This window comes from Aquarana catesbeiana, linkage group LG05 (genome assembly GCF_042186555.1).
Source record: "Aquarana catesbeiana isolate 2022-GZ linkage group LG05, ASM4218655v1, whole genome shotgun sequence".
NCBI classification, from domain to species: Eukaryota; Metazoa; Chordata; class Amphibia; order Anura; family Ranidae; genus Aquarana; species Aquarana catesbeiana.
In genome coordinates, this window is record NC_133328.1 from 575,003,211 (window position 1) to 575,018,435 (window position 15,225).

General features: G+C 43.0%; 1 protein-coding gene across 3 annotated transcripts in view; it reads right to left on the bottom strand.

The window, feature by feature from the left end:
• NIPAL2 (NIPA like domain containing 2) overlaps positions 1–15,225 on the bottom strand; it is a 176,720-nt gene that overhangs the window by 23,092 nt on the left and 138,403 nt on the right. For 2 of the 3 annotated variants that reach the window (XM_073632028.1, XM_073632027.1), the window contains exons 8-9: positions 12,864–12,952; positions 8,696–8,759 (exon numbers count right to left, since the gene is read on the bottom strand). In XM_073632028.1, the coding sequence (XP_073488129.1) occupies positions 8,696–8,759; positions 12,864–12,952 (153 nt within the window). Of the gene's footprint in view, positions 1–7,850; positions 8,047–8,695; positions 8,760–12,863; positions 12,953–15,225 lie in introns of those variants that run through there. The other variant, XM_073632029.1, reaches the window with a different exon arrangement.

A 15,225-nucleotide genomic window follows, 5' to 3' on the forward strand; every position in this document is an offset into this window, starting at 1 on the left:
TGTTCCATGACCACGCAATTGTCATTCAAAGTGTGACAGTGCTGAAAGCTAGAAATTGGCCTGGGCAGGAAGGGGGTGATGGCCTGGTAGTGAAGTGGTTAAGGAAAAGTGACATCCAACATTGAGGGCCTTCAGCATCAACTGTCTTCCACACATAATGCCATTTTAATATCTCTACCGTGACATTTTGACAAAAAATCATACCTTCTGCCATTTTTACAAGGCTGGGTGAAAAAAAACCTCAGCAGATTCATCTGTTAGAAACTGAAACAACCATTTCAGGACGTGAACAAGGCAAAGGTAAAAGTGGACCCTTTTTACTCAGCAATCCTTGGTTTATTCTATTGATTGCCTGACTTAAAGTTTTTACCAAGCTTTCAAATTTGAGTACAAGAATGACAGGCTTCTCTTTAGCCAACACTGTCTGTTCCCAGAAGAAATGGTTGTCAAGCACATTTGTTCTCTTTTAGATATGTCACAATGAATTTAGGAGAATCTGGCAGAAAGACTCAGGGCACATTTCCATGGAACGATCTTTAGAAGGGATGGCTTCAAACGTGACAGTAAGTTCCAAAGACTTTCAAGAACAAGGCAAAATTGATTTACTTGTTAAAGAATCCACTGAAATAAAGATAAAAATGATATATACTGTATATATACACACACACACACATATATTTAAACACACACAGTGTATACACAAACACACACACACACACATATATACACACACAAGTACACATGCTTGACACCGGGATGGGCCTTAACCATTGGTCAACAGATTTTCAGCCACATCTGGCATGAGCTAGTTAAATAAAATGCCCTTGAGATGAATCTTTACTCTAAGCAGAAAGATCCTTCATCCATCTTGGTTCAGAATCTAAACAGATTGGGTGAGGGGGGTTTACTTCAACTGACATATTTGAATATTGTTAGGAAATCAGGAAATTTTAGTTCAGGTTGCTTACAGATTTATGCATGGTAGCATTTAAGGCAAAACTACATGCTAGTTTTGTGATCAGACTAAGAGCTGTGATCGACTGTGGGGATGTGAGAGAGAGTGAGTGAGTGAGAGGACGTGTGCGGGCTGAGCTCCGCTCCAACCATTCATCCTGAAATTTCTCTGGCACTGGCCGGGCTGACTCTCTGACTTCCAGCGACTCTCAGTTCCGATTCTCACCAGATCCGTTCGTATACAGGCACCCTGGGAAAGAAAAAGGCTTTCGGTGCACCGCGAGGTCCCACCATATCTCCGGGTAGGCTCCGGTCCTCCACAGTGCCTGCGGTCTCCACCACCACCCCTGCCGCCTCTGCTGCCTCTGCTGCTGCTGCTCTTGGCTCTGTTAAGCCTGCTAAGCCTGCTGCTGTTGTTGTGCCTGCTGCCGCCGCGATATTACCTCCGAGGCTTCCCATACCAAACATGTCAGTTAGCACGCAGACGCTCCCTGATCCGTCTCCACCTGTAGCCTCTCACGCGGCCTCCCATGCTGAGCTGCTGGCAGCAATTAAAGCTGGAAATGAAAAGGTGATGTTTAAAATAGACCATTTGGCTTCAGATATCAGCTTAATTCGGCATGATATGGACAAATTTAGATCCCGCTTCGTAGAGGCTGAGAATCGGATCTCACAACTGGAGGACGTTACCAGTGCAGACTCCAGGAACCTTCGCGCTTTGCAGCTGCAGGTAAAAGCCCTACAAGATAAGTCGATAGACACAGAAAATCGCATGAGGAGAAACAATCTAAGGATCGTAGGCCTACCGGAAAAAACAGAAGGTAATAAACCAGCTGAGTTTGTGGAATCCTTTCTTATATCATTGTTGGACTTACCTGCTATGCCCCCTACATTCGTGGTAGAGAGGGCGCATAGGATTCCACCAACCCCTGAACAAATAGTAGTAGTAGTACGATATCCCCTTTTAGGGGTATATCTGCAATATAGTTGCAATACAGTTGCAGCTTGCGTGTGTGTTCTTTTTTTTTTTTTTTTTTTTGGGAGAAAACTAATCCCAACTCTCCTCCTCCTTTTTTTGTTTTTTGAGAGGAGATGGGACTTAGTCGGATAAGCACTTCGTGCTTGGGTATATATATTTTTTTGTTGTTTTATGTTGGTCTTTGTCATGGTTTGTATAAGCTTGTTTCAAAAATTGCCTTAAAAATTAACATTGCTGGTACATGGTATATTGTAAAAATCTTGCTGCTTGTGAGTTACCCCAAATGGTGTTCCCCTAGTCATTTTACTTGGCCATGGCTTCCTAAACCTATATGGCCACTTCCTTAGCTGAAACCTTTTCGGTCCTTTCATGGAATGTGAGAGGTCTTAATTCTAAATTTAAACGGGCACTGTTGATGAGATATCTAAAAACCCACTCTCCACATTTTATTCTCCTACAGGAAACCCACCTCACAGGCAGCAAGGTTTTAACTCTAAAAAAACCCTGGATTCAGAGGGCCATCCATGCGACTTACTCCTCTTATGCTAGAGGGGTCTCAATCCTAATACACAAGAAATTCCCCTGTGTTATTGAGGACGTGTGCACGGACCCCCAGGGCAAGTTTGCAATGGTGGTGTTTTCACACTGGTCTCAGCGATATATAATCATAAATGTTTATATTCCTCCACCTTTTACACATGATTTATTATATAAGGTTTTGGAAAAAGCAGCTCCTTTTTATCCAGCGAAATTGCTGGTGATGGGGGATTTCAACTCTACTATCTCCCCAGATTTGGACAGACCAGTCCCATCAAAAAACTATAGCTCTGAACTATCTATATGGGCACAGGCAATGGGGCTACAGGAGATATGGAGATGGAAACACCCGGCTATTAGGGCATACTCATGCTTTTCGGCCTCACATAGGACTGCCTCACGGATTGACCTAGCCTTCTCTAATTCAATCCTGTTGACGGATGTAATAGGGGCTAAATATCTACCCAGTGGGTTGTCCGATCATAGCCCACTGGTAATCGAGCTTCGCTCGCCTGCACGCCGAGATGCGGCCCTGTGGAGGCTGGGGGCACAGTGGATTTCCCACCCTGAGGTGGCTGACACTATCCCACCCAGACTAGTTGAGTTTTGGGAACTTAATGAAGGCTCCTCGACCCCACAGACGGTCTGGGACACCTTCAAGGCCTATACAAGAGGGCAATATATCTCTATTATCGCTAGTGTCAAGAAACAGCAGGGCCGGGAAACTTACAGGTTACAACAGATGGTAGAGGATCAAACATTAATCTATAGTACAGATCCTACAGCAGCTCATTTTGACGCATTAAATGCCGCCCGCAGTTCACTAAATTTACATTTAACGGAAGTTACAAGATTGGATATGCATAAAGGTAGACAGCGACTATTTGAACAGGGGGACAAGAATGGTCGTTTCCTGGCCATGTTGGCACAGCATGAATATCCATCCACAGTGGTTTCGGGCCTGCGGTCTTCAACTGGGGATAAGGTGACCTCTCAGGTAGAAATCTTACAAATGTTTAAAGCCTTTTACCAAACTCTTTATACCTCTGCTCTTCCCCCCGACTTCCAGCCAGAGATGTTGCAAAACCTTTTAGATTCACTAGCACTTGGCTGGCTGTCGAATGAGGAACGAGAATCGTTGGTACGCCCTATTTCGGCCTTAGAGGTTTTAAAAATTATACGGTCCTTCCCTTTGGGCAAGGCGCCAGGGCCGGATGGACTTCCTATAGAATTTTATAGGGCACATGCAGCATTTTTGGCACCCATCCTGGCCCAATTATACACCCTCTGCCTATCCAAGGGTGATCTGCCCCTTTCAATGCACCAGGCCTATCTTACTTTGATCCATAAGGACCTTAAGGACCCAGAGCTATGTGCCTCATATAGGCCAATAGCCCTATTGAATAATGACCTGAAAATCTTAACCAAACTGCTGGCTACCCGTCTATATCCATTATTACCTTCGGTTATTGACTCTGATCAAACAGGATTTATGCCTAAAAGGTCAACCGACGTTAATCTTAGGAGACTCTTTACCAATATTCATGCCCAACACAATAACTCCGGTACCAGAGCTATTGCCCTACTAGATATAGAAAAGGCATTCGACACTGTGGAGTGGCCCTTTTTGTGGGAGACTCTACGTCGAATGGGTTTTCCACTACGGTTTATATCATGGTTGCAGGTGATCTATAGGTGTCCCATCTCATCGATTCGTTTGGGCTCCAGACTCTCAACTCCATTTCAACTGTTTCGGGGAACTAGACAGGGCTGCCCTCTTTCTCCGGCTCTATTTGCTCTAGCTATAGAGCCAGTTGCAGAGGCTCTCCGTACATCGCCTCATATTAAGGGGCTTAGGATAGGCATGCTGGAGGAGAGAGCAGCCCTGTATGCTGACGACATGGTTTTATTTTTGGGGGACGCGGGTCCATCACTTCAGGGTGCTCTGTCACTCCTCAACACTTTCTCCATGGTAACGGGCCTCCGGGTAAACTGGCCAAAATCTACTCTATTTCCAATAGATCAAGCAGCCAAATTGACATCCTCTCCAGATAGCCCATTAAAGTGGGTTGACTCCTTTAAATATCTTGGGGTTTGTGTCTCTGCACAAGCCTCAGATTTTCTTAAATTAAACTTGGATCCGGTAGTGGGGGATATGAAAGCTAAACTCAAGGCATGGAATAATCTCCCCCTATCGGTATGGGGAAGGGTCAACTTGCTTAAAATGAAGGTCATCCCCAAATTCATATATTTATTCCGCCATTCCCCGCAGTGGATTCCTAAATCCTTCTTTACTAAACTAAACCAACGCTTTTCAGAGTTTCTCTGGGGCTCCTTACCACCGAGATATAAGTTAACTACATTAATGAGGCCACTATCGCAGGGTGGTATGGCCTTTCCAGATTGCTATAAGTACTTTTTGGCGACACAGCTGGTGACAGTGGTCTGGTGGCTAAATCCTGATAAAACCAATGTGGCCTCCGCTTTGGAGGCCACTGTGGCAGGCTCCTGGGAATCTCTTCAATACCTAATTTACAGAGGCCCATGTGCCCCACACTTATTAACTCCGTCTATGCTTACTACTTTACGGGCCTGGAAAATGGGCTTGGCTATTGAAAAACACAGCCAGATGGGAATTTCCCCTAATACACCCCTATGGCTAAACCCCAATTTACCACATTTTTACAAATCTATTGACCCCCAGATATGGACTAGATATGGTATAAAATTAATCTCACAAGTGGTGTCTTGCACCTCACTGCTTTCTTTTTGTCAGCTTTCCTCCCAGTATAATCTTCCGCAGCACTATCAGTTCCGTTATCTTCAACTTTCGCATGCTTTCGAAGCCCAATTCCCACGTTCGTCCTGTATATTAATACAGTCTAAACTGGAGACTACTCTTAGATCCGGCTGTACAAAAAAACCTATATCTCACATATATCAGCATTTAATCTATGAGTCCTTGCCTCCGTTGGACGGCCTTTTGTCCCGTTGGCAGCGTGACATTCCAGCTTTGAGTGGCGAAGATTGGGATGGTGTTTGGGACTTCCCTTTTAGTTCGCTAGTCTCTATACGTGACAAGTTAGTCCAATTTAAAATAGTCCACCGGGCGTATTTCACTCCCCACAGACTTCATTTGATAAATCCTGCCCACTCCCCTAAGTGTTGGAGATGTAGCTACACCCCCGGAGATTTTTCCCATATCTTTTGGCATTGTCCAAAGATACAACAATTCTGGGGGGAGGTACTAGGCCTAATCAATAAAATTGCATCCACTAATCTACCACTGTCTATGGAGATTTGTATGTTGGGCCTTATAAAAAAATTAGTTCCTGCTGTAGCTAAACGCACGATGATTGGCTTGCTTCTATTTTACGCTAGGAAAACCATAACATTTCAATGGAAGAAGCCCTATCCCCCCACAAATGTCCAGTGGAAACGTTTGGTTAACGATAATCTTCCACTATATAAAGATACCTATCTTAATAGAGGCTGCCAATTGAAATTTAATAAGGTTTGGAGTGGGTGGCTGGAGGAAATGAACATTGCTTACTAATGTTGGACTAGCTTCAGTTACGATACCAAGAATCGACGATTAAATGTAATTCCTAGTTAATAGGTATAGGCCTTTATGGGCAGTGGGGGGGGCGGCCCAAAAATTCCAAAAATCCCCTTTTCACTTACATGTTAAAATTGTATTGCATGGATGTATTCCTCTCTTTTTTTCTTTCCCTTTCATTTTTTTTTTTTTTTTTTTTTTTTTACCTGATGTACTTGCGATATTACCTGTACAAGCTAGACAACCAATTTGTATATGTCTTTATGTCTTTGTGTCTTATAAGGAAAATTTGAATAAAAATAAATTAAAAAAAAAAAAAAAAGAGCTGAACTCCAGGTATGTTTTTTTATTGCATAGTTACATTGGCCAAGCTTGGACCAATTTATGTATGCATATTTCAAACCTGTGGTACCTCTGTGCAAGACGACAATCGCTGCAGTAGTTGACACTACTAAGGTGATAGTGTCGGTCTTTGGGGTCTTGTGCCCAGCAGCTGCCCCTCTGCATAAGGAACACAGGGGGAAGATGGTTTGGCATGGCTGCCATTTACACAACACATCATATTTTTTTATAAGGAATACAAAGTGATTCCTGATTGGACGAAGTTGGGATCACACTGCGTATCCCTCTTGTGCAGTCAGAGATAGTCTTGTATTTATTGAAAAAAAAATACACTGCATTCTGTGAATGACAGCCTTGCTGAACAAGCAACCCCTTGTGCTCACTATGCTGAAGGGCCTGCACAAGACCTGGAAGACCATGGCTATCACTATGATGGGGCTTACTACTACAGTAGTTCTCTGCTTGCACAGTCCATAGCTGTTACCCACTAACTTCTTCTTCAAACTTCTGCGCCATGTTCATTTGCCTCAACACCTTTAGGGAAGATGTCTTTTAGGCTGCCTAAGATTTTAATCATCTCCAGCCATCTCTTTTCCAAGAGGAGCCTAATGCCGTGTACACACGACTGGACTTTTCGAAGGACTGAATTCCAAAGGACTTCTCGACGGAGTTTCGACAGAGTTCCGTTGAATCAGACTTGTCTACACACAATCACAACAAAGTCTGACAGATTCGACCGTGATGACGTACGACCGGACTAGAATAAGGAAGTTCATAGCCAGTAGCCAATAGCTGCCCTAACGTCGTTCTTCATCTGTCGGACTAGCATACAGACAAGCGGATTTTTCGACCGGACTCGAGTCCGTCGGAAAGATTTGAAACGTGTTCTATTTCTAAAGTCCTTCTGATTTTCGACAGAAAAGGTCCGCTGAAGCCCACACATGGTCGAATTGTTCGCCGGATTCGTTCTGTCGGACCAGTTCGGTCGAAAAGTCCGGCCGTGTGTACACGGCATAAGAGGTGTTTATCTTAAAGCTGGTGGATGGTGGCCTACACCCATACAAACACATTTATCAGCTGTAAAAACGGCCACATCTGAGAAACATTCTCCAATATGTGAAAACATTTTTTCCATTATTTAGATAGAGACCTTCTTAATGTACTGGCGCATCTCTAAACTGTCCTGATCTTTACAAGGGTTGAAGGTAATGAAAATATGCATAGCTTGGTTTAATTGCAGAATTCATTGTCAGATTGTGGGTGCGTCTTAGCAAAACCCCTATATGTGCAAAAACTGAAAGACAAACTAGAAGAAAACTGTAGGTGACATTTTTACCAAACAATACAGCCGCCACACAGCTTCCCGATAAAGAAAAAACACCTTGCAATTTATGCTAATCATACTAGGAAAATAATAATTTAATTTGAAAAGCCACTTCCTATAAAGTGTAAAAGATTAACAGATTACTAGGTTGTTTTATGTCTCTTCACTTTTTATGTCTCCTGTAATTCCAGCCATTAATATGCAAGAGGCTCATCTTCCTACACACCAGGCTGCTTTCTACTGCAATTATCCCCGTTAATTACTAGATAGATTCATTGTCTTGTGCAGCACTTCACTCTCGAAGAGGCATAAATGGACCGAAATGCAATCTCACTTTCTGTGTAAGTGACTCTGAAATAAAGCAGACATCATTACCACAGAACATTAGACTAATTAATGGATCGCCCATTTATAAAGTGCTTTTTTATAGCCTGGAATTAGCTAGACTTGTAAAGAATCATAAAATTGTTTTTATTGCTGACTTAACTAGAGAAAGATGGGAGCTGTGTGTGTCACATAATGGAGATGTTAACTGATTCTAGATTTTCCATGTACAAACACAGTGTAAAAAAGATATCCAGAAAATTAAACTACTACAATAAATATTTTACATAGTTATCACTCGGAAACATCATAATTACTACATTTCTTTTTACAGTCATGAATAAAGGACTGGTAGGAATCCTTATTAAAGGCTTAGGAACCAATATGGTTTCAGTGTGGTTTCCAACGTGCTCACTATGACACAAAATAAATCTTAAGTTGGCAGATGCCACTGCATAAATACTGCAATTGTCAGATACAATTACAATATTAAAACAAAAAAAAAATCTATACACATACACACACTTCTTTTGTCAGCCCATCATAAAAGGGGCAATGTTTATACTGTAAATAATTTATAATATATACTGTAATATTTAAATATTGTACCAAATAAAATTCCTTCATGCCATCAAAACAATTGTGTAACATTTCCAGAAATAAATGTAAAACTTACCCAAAAATAAACATAAATATATTTAATATTGCTGCATCTTGGAATTCCTGATAAAATATTACACCTGCAATGACAGAAATGAATGCATGAATTAAAAATATTTTAAGAAGATGAATATAATTTGGAGTTTATCTTAATTATTTTTTCTTTAAAATTTTGATTATTATTTGTATTGCTTTTGTGTAGCCAATTCTCGGCAGGCATGTTTTTTTATAATAACAATATTTAGTGGACTAAAGTGTATGTCTGGGCAAATAAACATTATCCCATATTTATCCCTTTAAAATGCTGCAAATAATAAATACCTGTTGATCATCCAGAAATCATCTAGATCAGTGATGGCGAACCTTGGCACCCCAGATGTTTTAGAACCACATTTCCCATGATGCTCATGCACTCTGCAGTGTAGTTGAGCATCATGGGAAATGTAGTTTCAAAACATCTGGGGTGCCAAGATTCACCATCACTGATCTAGATCATCCTGTTTTAGGCGGACAACACAGCGCCTATGCTGCACTGAACTCCAAAGCAATGTAATTCCTGCCCATTTCTTCTAAGGTGGACTCCTTATTTCCAAAACATATCGGTGACATGTTCTATAGTTCAGCAAAAGAGCGCTCAAGCAGGGCTGATATCAATGCTCAGAATTTTAGTGCAGCAGAGTTGTCAGCACAAACAGATATTTGCAGCTCACTGGATTTCTGGCAGGACCAACCGCATTTTAAAGTGATAAAACAAGTGGAAATGAGCATGTATTGAGAAGATGTAGTAAATATATATTTCTGTTGTGGCTTACATATTAGGTTCCTTTCTAGTGTATCAATAAATAGAAATAAAATGGTATTGAAAAAAGGCAAAACAATGAAAGTAAATATGGATCCTTAAAAAGATCTGTGAGCTACATATAATCATTCTCTCAACCTAAAAATAAAGATTTGCTATGTTATAAGGAGCATTTAGAAATAATAATTGTTCTGAAATAGTGTCCTAAAAATGTACCTTTGGTTTTGGGGCGGTAACATCATAAGGCGCGGGGTCACCTGATGACATCACCCGGTGACCACGCCTCATGGCTATATAAGTCGTTGCGCACCGCGCACATGGCATTACAGTGGGAGAGAACAACGTGTCAACATCGGAAGAAGACCGGAGGGAAGAAGAAGACAACGGAGAAGACCGGGTCAACGTTAGCAAAAGAGCAGGCAAAAGAGTAGAAGATAGTGGAGGAGCCCGGCAGAAGACACCGGAGAGTGGGAGAAGAACCGGAGACCGGGAGAAGAGGCCGGTGAGCGGGAGAGGAGGCTTGGGAGAGCAGAGAAGTCGGAAGAGACCCCCCAAGTTGGAAGAGACCCCGGAGCTGCCTAAAAAATGACTTTAAAAACTGGTTTAGTGTGTTTTTTTTATTGACACTTTTTTTCCCCAGGTGAATGGGTAGGGGTACGATGTACCCCATACTCATTCATATAGGGTGGGGCTCCTGGATTCCGATAAGTCCCCCGCCCGCAGACCCAGACAACCAATGGCCAGGGTTGTCGGGAAGAGGCCCTTGTCCTCATCAACATGGGGACAAGGTGCTTTGGGGTGGGGGGGCCGCAGGGCCCCCCCTGCCTCAAAGCACCCACCCCACCCATGTTGAGGGCATGCGGCCTGGTACGGTTCAGGAGGGGGGGCGCTCCCTCATCCCCACCCCCTTTCCTGACTGGCCGGGCTCGGATAAGGGCCTGGTATGGATTTTGGGGGGACCCCCACGCCGTTATTTCGGCGTAGGAGGTTTCAGTTAAAATCCATATCAGACTGAAGGTACTGGTCTGCTCTTGGAGGGGGAACCCATGCCAGTTTTTTATTTAACATTTGCCATTGAGTTCCCCCTCAAGATTCATACTAAACACAGTGCCTGGTATTGGCGGGGATCCAAGTCGGATCACCGTTCACTGAAGTCGGACGCGTCTCTGACTCTAAGTCGCAGGGCAAAGTCGGATCCAAAGTAGGACAAGTGTCGTGTCGCACCAGTGTAAACCCAGCCTTAGGAGTGTTTAACCCTTAGGGAGTATCTCGCCAAAAACAACATTTTTGTTGCAGACTGCAGAGGATAACTAAAACCTAACCTGTACCTTAGTGCAGACTTCTTCACTCAAAAAATGACATTTCTGAAGGCATTCTATACACCAGCTGTATACAGAAAGCCTCCAGGTTGCCATATTGCATTTATAGAAAATTATAGCAACAGCGTATTGAAAAGGAAAGGTCATTTTTATTAATATTAAATTACAATATGGCTTCTATAGCAATTGTGTGTGTGTGTATATATATATATATATATATAATCACCAATTTTTTTTTCTACGGCAGTAGAGTTACCTTTTAAGTCACTAATAAGGAGAGATCAGCGGCAGGGAGACCACAGGCAATACTAGTGACTGGTCCTTTGCCGTATGCCTGCCTTTTTTTGGGGGGGGTACAGCTTACAGAGTTCAGTTCCTTTTAAACACTGGTCACACTGTCACATTAAAAAATTAATATGCAAAAATTGTATTTTGTGTTATGAACTACCTACAAAAATACAATCCATTCCCTTTGACCACTTCTCGTTCATACCGTGTTTCACCGAAAATAAGCCCGGGTCTTATATTAATTTTGGCAACAAAAGACACAGTAGGGCTTATTTTTAGGGTAGGTCTTATCATGCTACCCTGTTTCCCCAAAAATAAGACCTAGTGTGATTGTCGGTGATGGCTGCAATATAAGCCCTACCCCCCAAATAAGCCCTAGTTGAAGTCCTTGTAGGTCTTATTTTCAGGGTAGGGCTTATTTTCGGGGAAACAGGGTAGGGCTTATTTGGGGGGTAGGGCTTATATTGCAGCCATCACTGACAATCACGCTAGGTCTTATTTTCGGGGAAACAGGGTATGTGCTGTCTCTCTCCCTCCCTGCCTGTCAGGAATCCCCTGTGTAAAAGTGCTTGTATAATACTGGAATCCACTCCGTTACAGTATCACACAATGCTAATAGTTTAGTGCCACATACCTTCTTATAGCACCCGTGACCTGCCGGAGCTCTGCAGAGTGAGGGGGACCGAAATCCCCCGCTGACAGCTGGGAGGAGAGGAGGAGAGGAGCAGGAGATCAGCTGATTGCAGAGCAGCAGTATTCCGAAGGTACTTTGGATCACACAGACACACACAGTCTACACCAGGGATATGCAAATTAGCGGACCTCCAGCTGTTGCAGAACTACAAGTCCCATGAGGCATAGCAAGACTCTGAGAGCCACAAGCATGACACCCAGAGGCAGAGGAATGATGGGACTTGTAGTTTTGCAACAGCTGGAGGTCCGCTAATTGCATATCCCTGGTCTACACTATACACTACTGCAATGGAGTGGATTCCAGCACTCTACACTAGGGCTTATTTTCAGGGGAGGGCTTATATTGCAGCTCTTCCCTGAAAATACATGGTAGGTCTTATTTTCGGGGAAACGCAGTAGGTGCTTTTTATCTGCCGGCAATGCTGTTTAATGTTAAAGCAATTCTGGTAGCCTCCAGCCGCTTTTCTGGGCTCTCCCATTCCACCGGGGAGCCCGGGACTAAAGGTGGTGGTTCAGCCGGCTTACCATAGAGATTACTGAGAACCAGAATGTCCCAGGTGATCTCTATGGTCTAAGAAACTGGAAGCCATGTGTAAACTAAAATTTATTAAAGTGTATTTTTTTTTTAAGTTGGCTTTTTAAAAAAAAAACTGTGCAAATACTATGTGACATAAAAAATTGCAAAATGCATAAGGTTTGGGGGTTCTAAGAAATTTTCTAGGAAAAAAAATATGGTTTTTTTTCATGTAGAAGAGAAATGTCCGAATTGGCCTGTAGGAAAGTAGTTAAAATATGGGCTAAAAAATACTTTGAAAAGAAAACTTTCCAGAAAATCTGAAAATATGTGTTCTGAGTAAGCAATGAACATAAAAAATGAAAAAATGAAAAAAAAAGGAATTTTACTGCAGATAACATTATACAAATTGTACAAACTGTTAAGCAAAGATCTAAAACAATACCACCTGCAATAAATGTGTACCCTCAGGCTGATTTCAGATATGTAATACAATTTTGGCAGAAAAAAAAGAAAAAAAAGTAACCATTTCTTTCCTAGTCTTCATCAACATTAGCTCATCGATCCATACCTGCAAGTATAGCGCTGGTTGTGAAAAAAACAAAGTTAATTGGCACCACCTCCGTTGCATTGTAAAGCTGCATTGCTTGATTTAAGAACCTAGCGAAGAAACAAATAAGTAAATAAATAAAGAAATGAGACTAAAATAACAAGTGAAAACAATGCTGCAGACAGTTTAATAGTAAAAGACGCTGTAAGATTTAGTAGCTTCATAAATATTTATAGCGAAGAGAGCTCAGCGGGACTTAAAATTACTCCATAATGTACTTGGGAAGTCTAAATAAATGAGAACAAACGCAAGACGAAGAAAAAAAAAAAAAAAGGAAACGCAGACGCAATTTTAAATTAATCTATGTAAAATGTGCTTGCAGGATTGTGAAAAATGATCACAATTAAATTTTATGTTCTCTGTTTATTGTGAGCTATGAAAACTTACGTTAGGTTTGAAATACAAACTAAGAAAACAAGTATAAGCACAGCCAGCGTGCAGAAATCTCATTTACGGTTAGAGAATATTGGTTTGAAGTGATGTCTTTATACAGTACAGTCTATATTAGAAATGAAATTTCATTTATCAGAATTTAAGACAGATTACACTAAAAGATGCCCTTAATGCTGAGCTTCAGGATAATAACTAGGTACACGGATGAAATACATAGAGGGGGGGGGTTATATAGCAAAAGTTATGTATTCCTATCCACCCAGTCCTGAGATTCACACAGCTCTGCCACACCACACAGCCCTGTCTGGCAGGGGAGGAGACCTGGATTCTGCCTGCTTATGTAATGCTTACAGATCTCCTCTCCAGCCCCAGTTGGACTGGACTGCTACTCTGCTCTCTCCTTCTATCAGCACTACACCAGAGACAGGGGCTTCAAATGGCTAAAACCAAAACAAATTCAGTTACTTATACTACTTGCAATTATTCATGTAAAGGGTGTGTTAACCACTTCAGCCGCGGAAGGATTTGCCCCCTTAACCACTTCCTGACCAGCCGCCGCAGTTGTACTGCGACAGAAAGGCACGGCTGGGCGAAGCCCATTGCTCACCCCCGGAGCCGATGCGAGTGCCCGGCAGTCACGATCACCGCCGGGCTCCCGCGATCGCGGCTGACACACCAGTGTTAATTTCGTCGACTAAAACATTTTATTAGACTAAATGAATATTATTTTAGTCGACTAAAATATGACTAAAACTAAAATAACTGAGATGACTAAAATACCACTAAAATGGCATTTTAGTCAAAAGACTAATGCCCTGTACACACGGTCGGATTTTCCTGACGGAAAAAGTGCGATCGGATTGTGTTGTTGGAAATTCTGATCGTGTGTGGGCTCCATCTGACTTTTTCCGTCGGAATTCCCAACACACAAAGTTTGAGAGCAGGATATAAAATTTTCTGACAACAAAATCCGATCGGTTAAATTGCGATCGTCTGTACACAAATCCGACGCACAAAGTGCCACGCATGCTCAGAATAAATTAAGAGACGAAAGCTATTGGCCACTGCCCCGTTTATAGTCCCGACGTACGTGTTTTACGTCATCGCGTTCAGAACGACCGGATTTTCCAACAACTTTGTGTGACCGTGTGTATACAAGACAAGTTTGAGCCAACATCCGTCGGAAAAAATCCATGGATTTTGTTGTCGGAATGTCCGATCAATGTCCGACCATGCGCCCTGCGGGGCCCCCCCACCCCAAAACACCTTGTCCCCATGTTGATGAGAACAAGGGCCTCTTCCCGACAACCCTGGCCATTGGTTGTCGGGGTCTGCGGGCAGGGGGCTTATCAGAATCCGGGAGCCCCCTATAATAAGAGGGCCCCCAGATCCCAGCCCCCCACCCTATGTGAATGAGTATGCCGCTCTTTTGCCAGCGGAGGTCCGGACTTCTGGGCTTCTTGTCTTCTTCCCTCTTCTCTTCTCCAGATGTTGACACGACGATCTCTCCGACTGGACTGCTCTCTGAGCGCTCCGCTGTGACTTATATAGGCGGAGACCCCGCCCCCTTATGCCGTCACAGTCCCTGGGCATGCTGGGACTGTGACGTTTTAGGGGGCGTGGTCAACATCACCCGGCATAAGGGGGCGGGGTCTCTGCCTATATAAGTCACATCGGAGTGCTCAGAGAGCAGTCCAGCCAGAGAGACCGTCGTGTCAACATCTGGAGAAGAGAAGAGGGAAGAAGCCAAGAAGACAAGAAGCCCAGAAGTCCAGACCTCCGCTGGCAAAAGAGCGGCATGAAGACAACGGTGGAGCCGGCAGAAGAACTGGAACACCGGGAGAAGAGGCCAGAGAGAGCGGAGAAGAACCAACCGGACGCTGGGAGAAGAGGAACCGGATGGACCCCCGAAGCCGGAAGAAGACCCCCG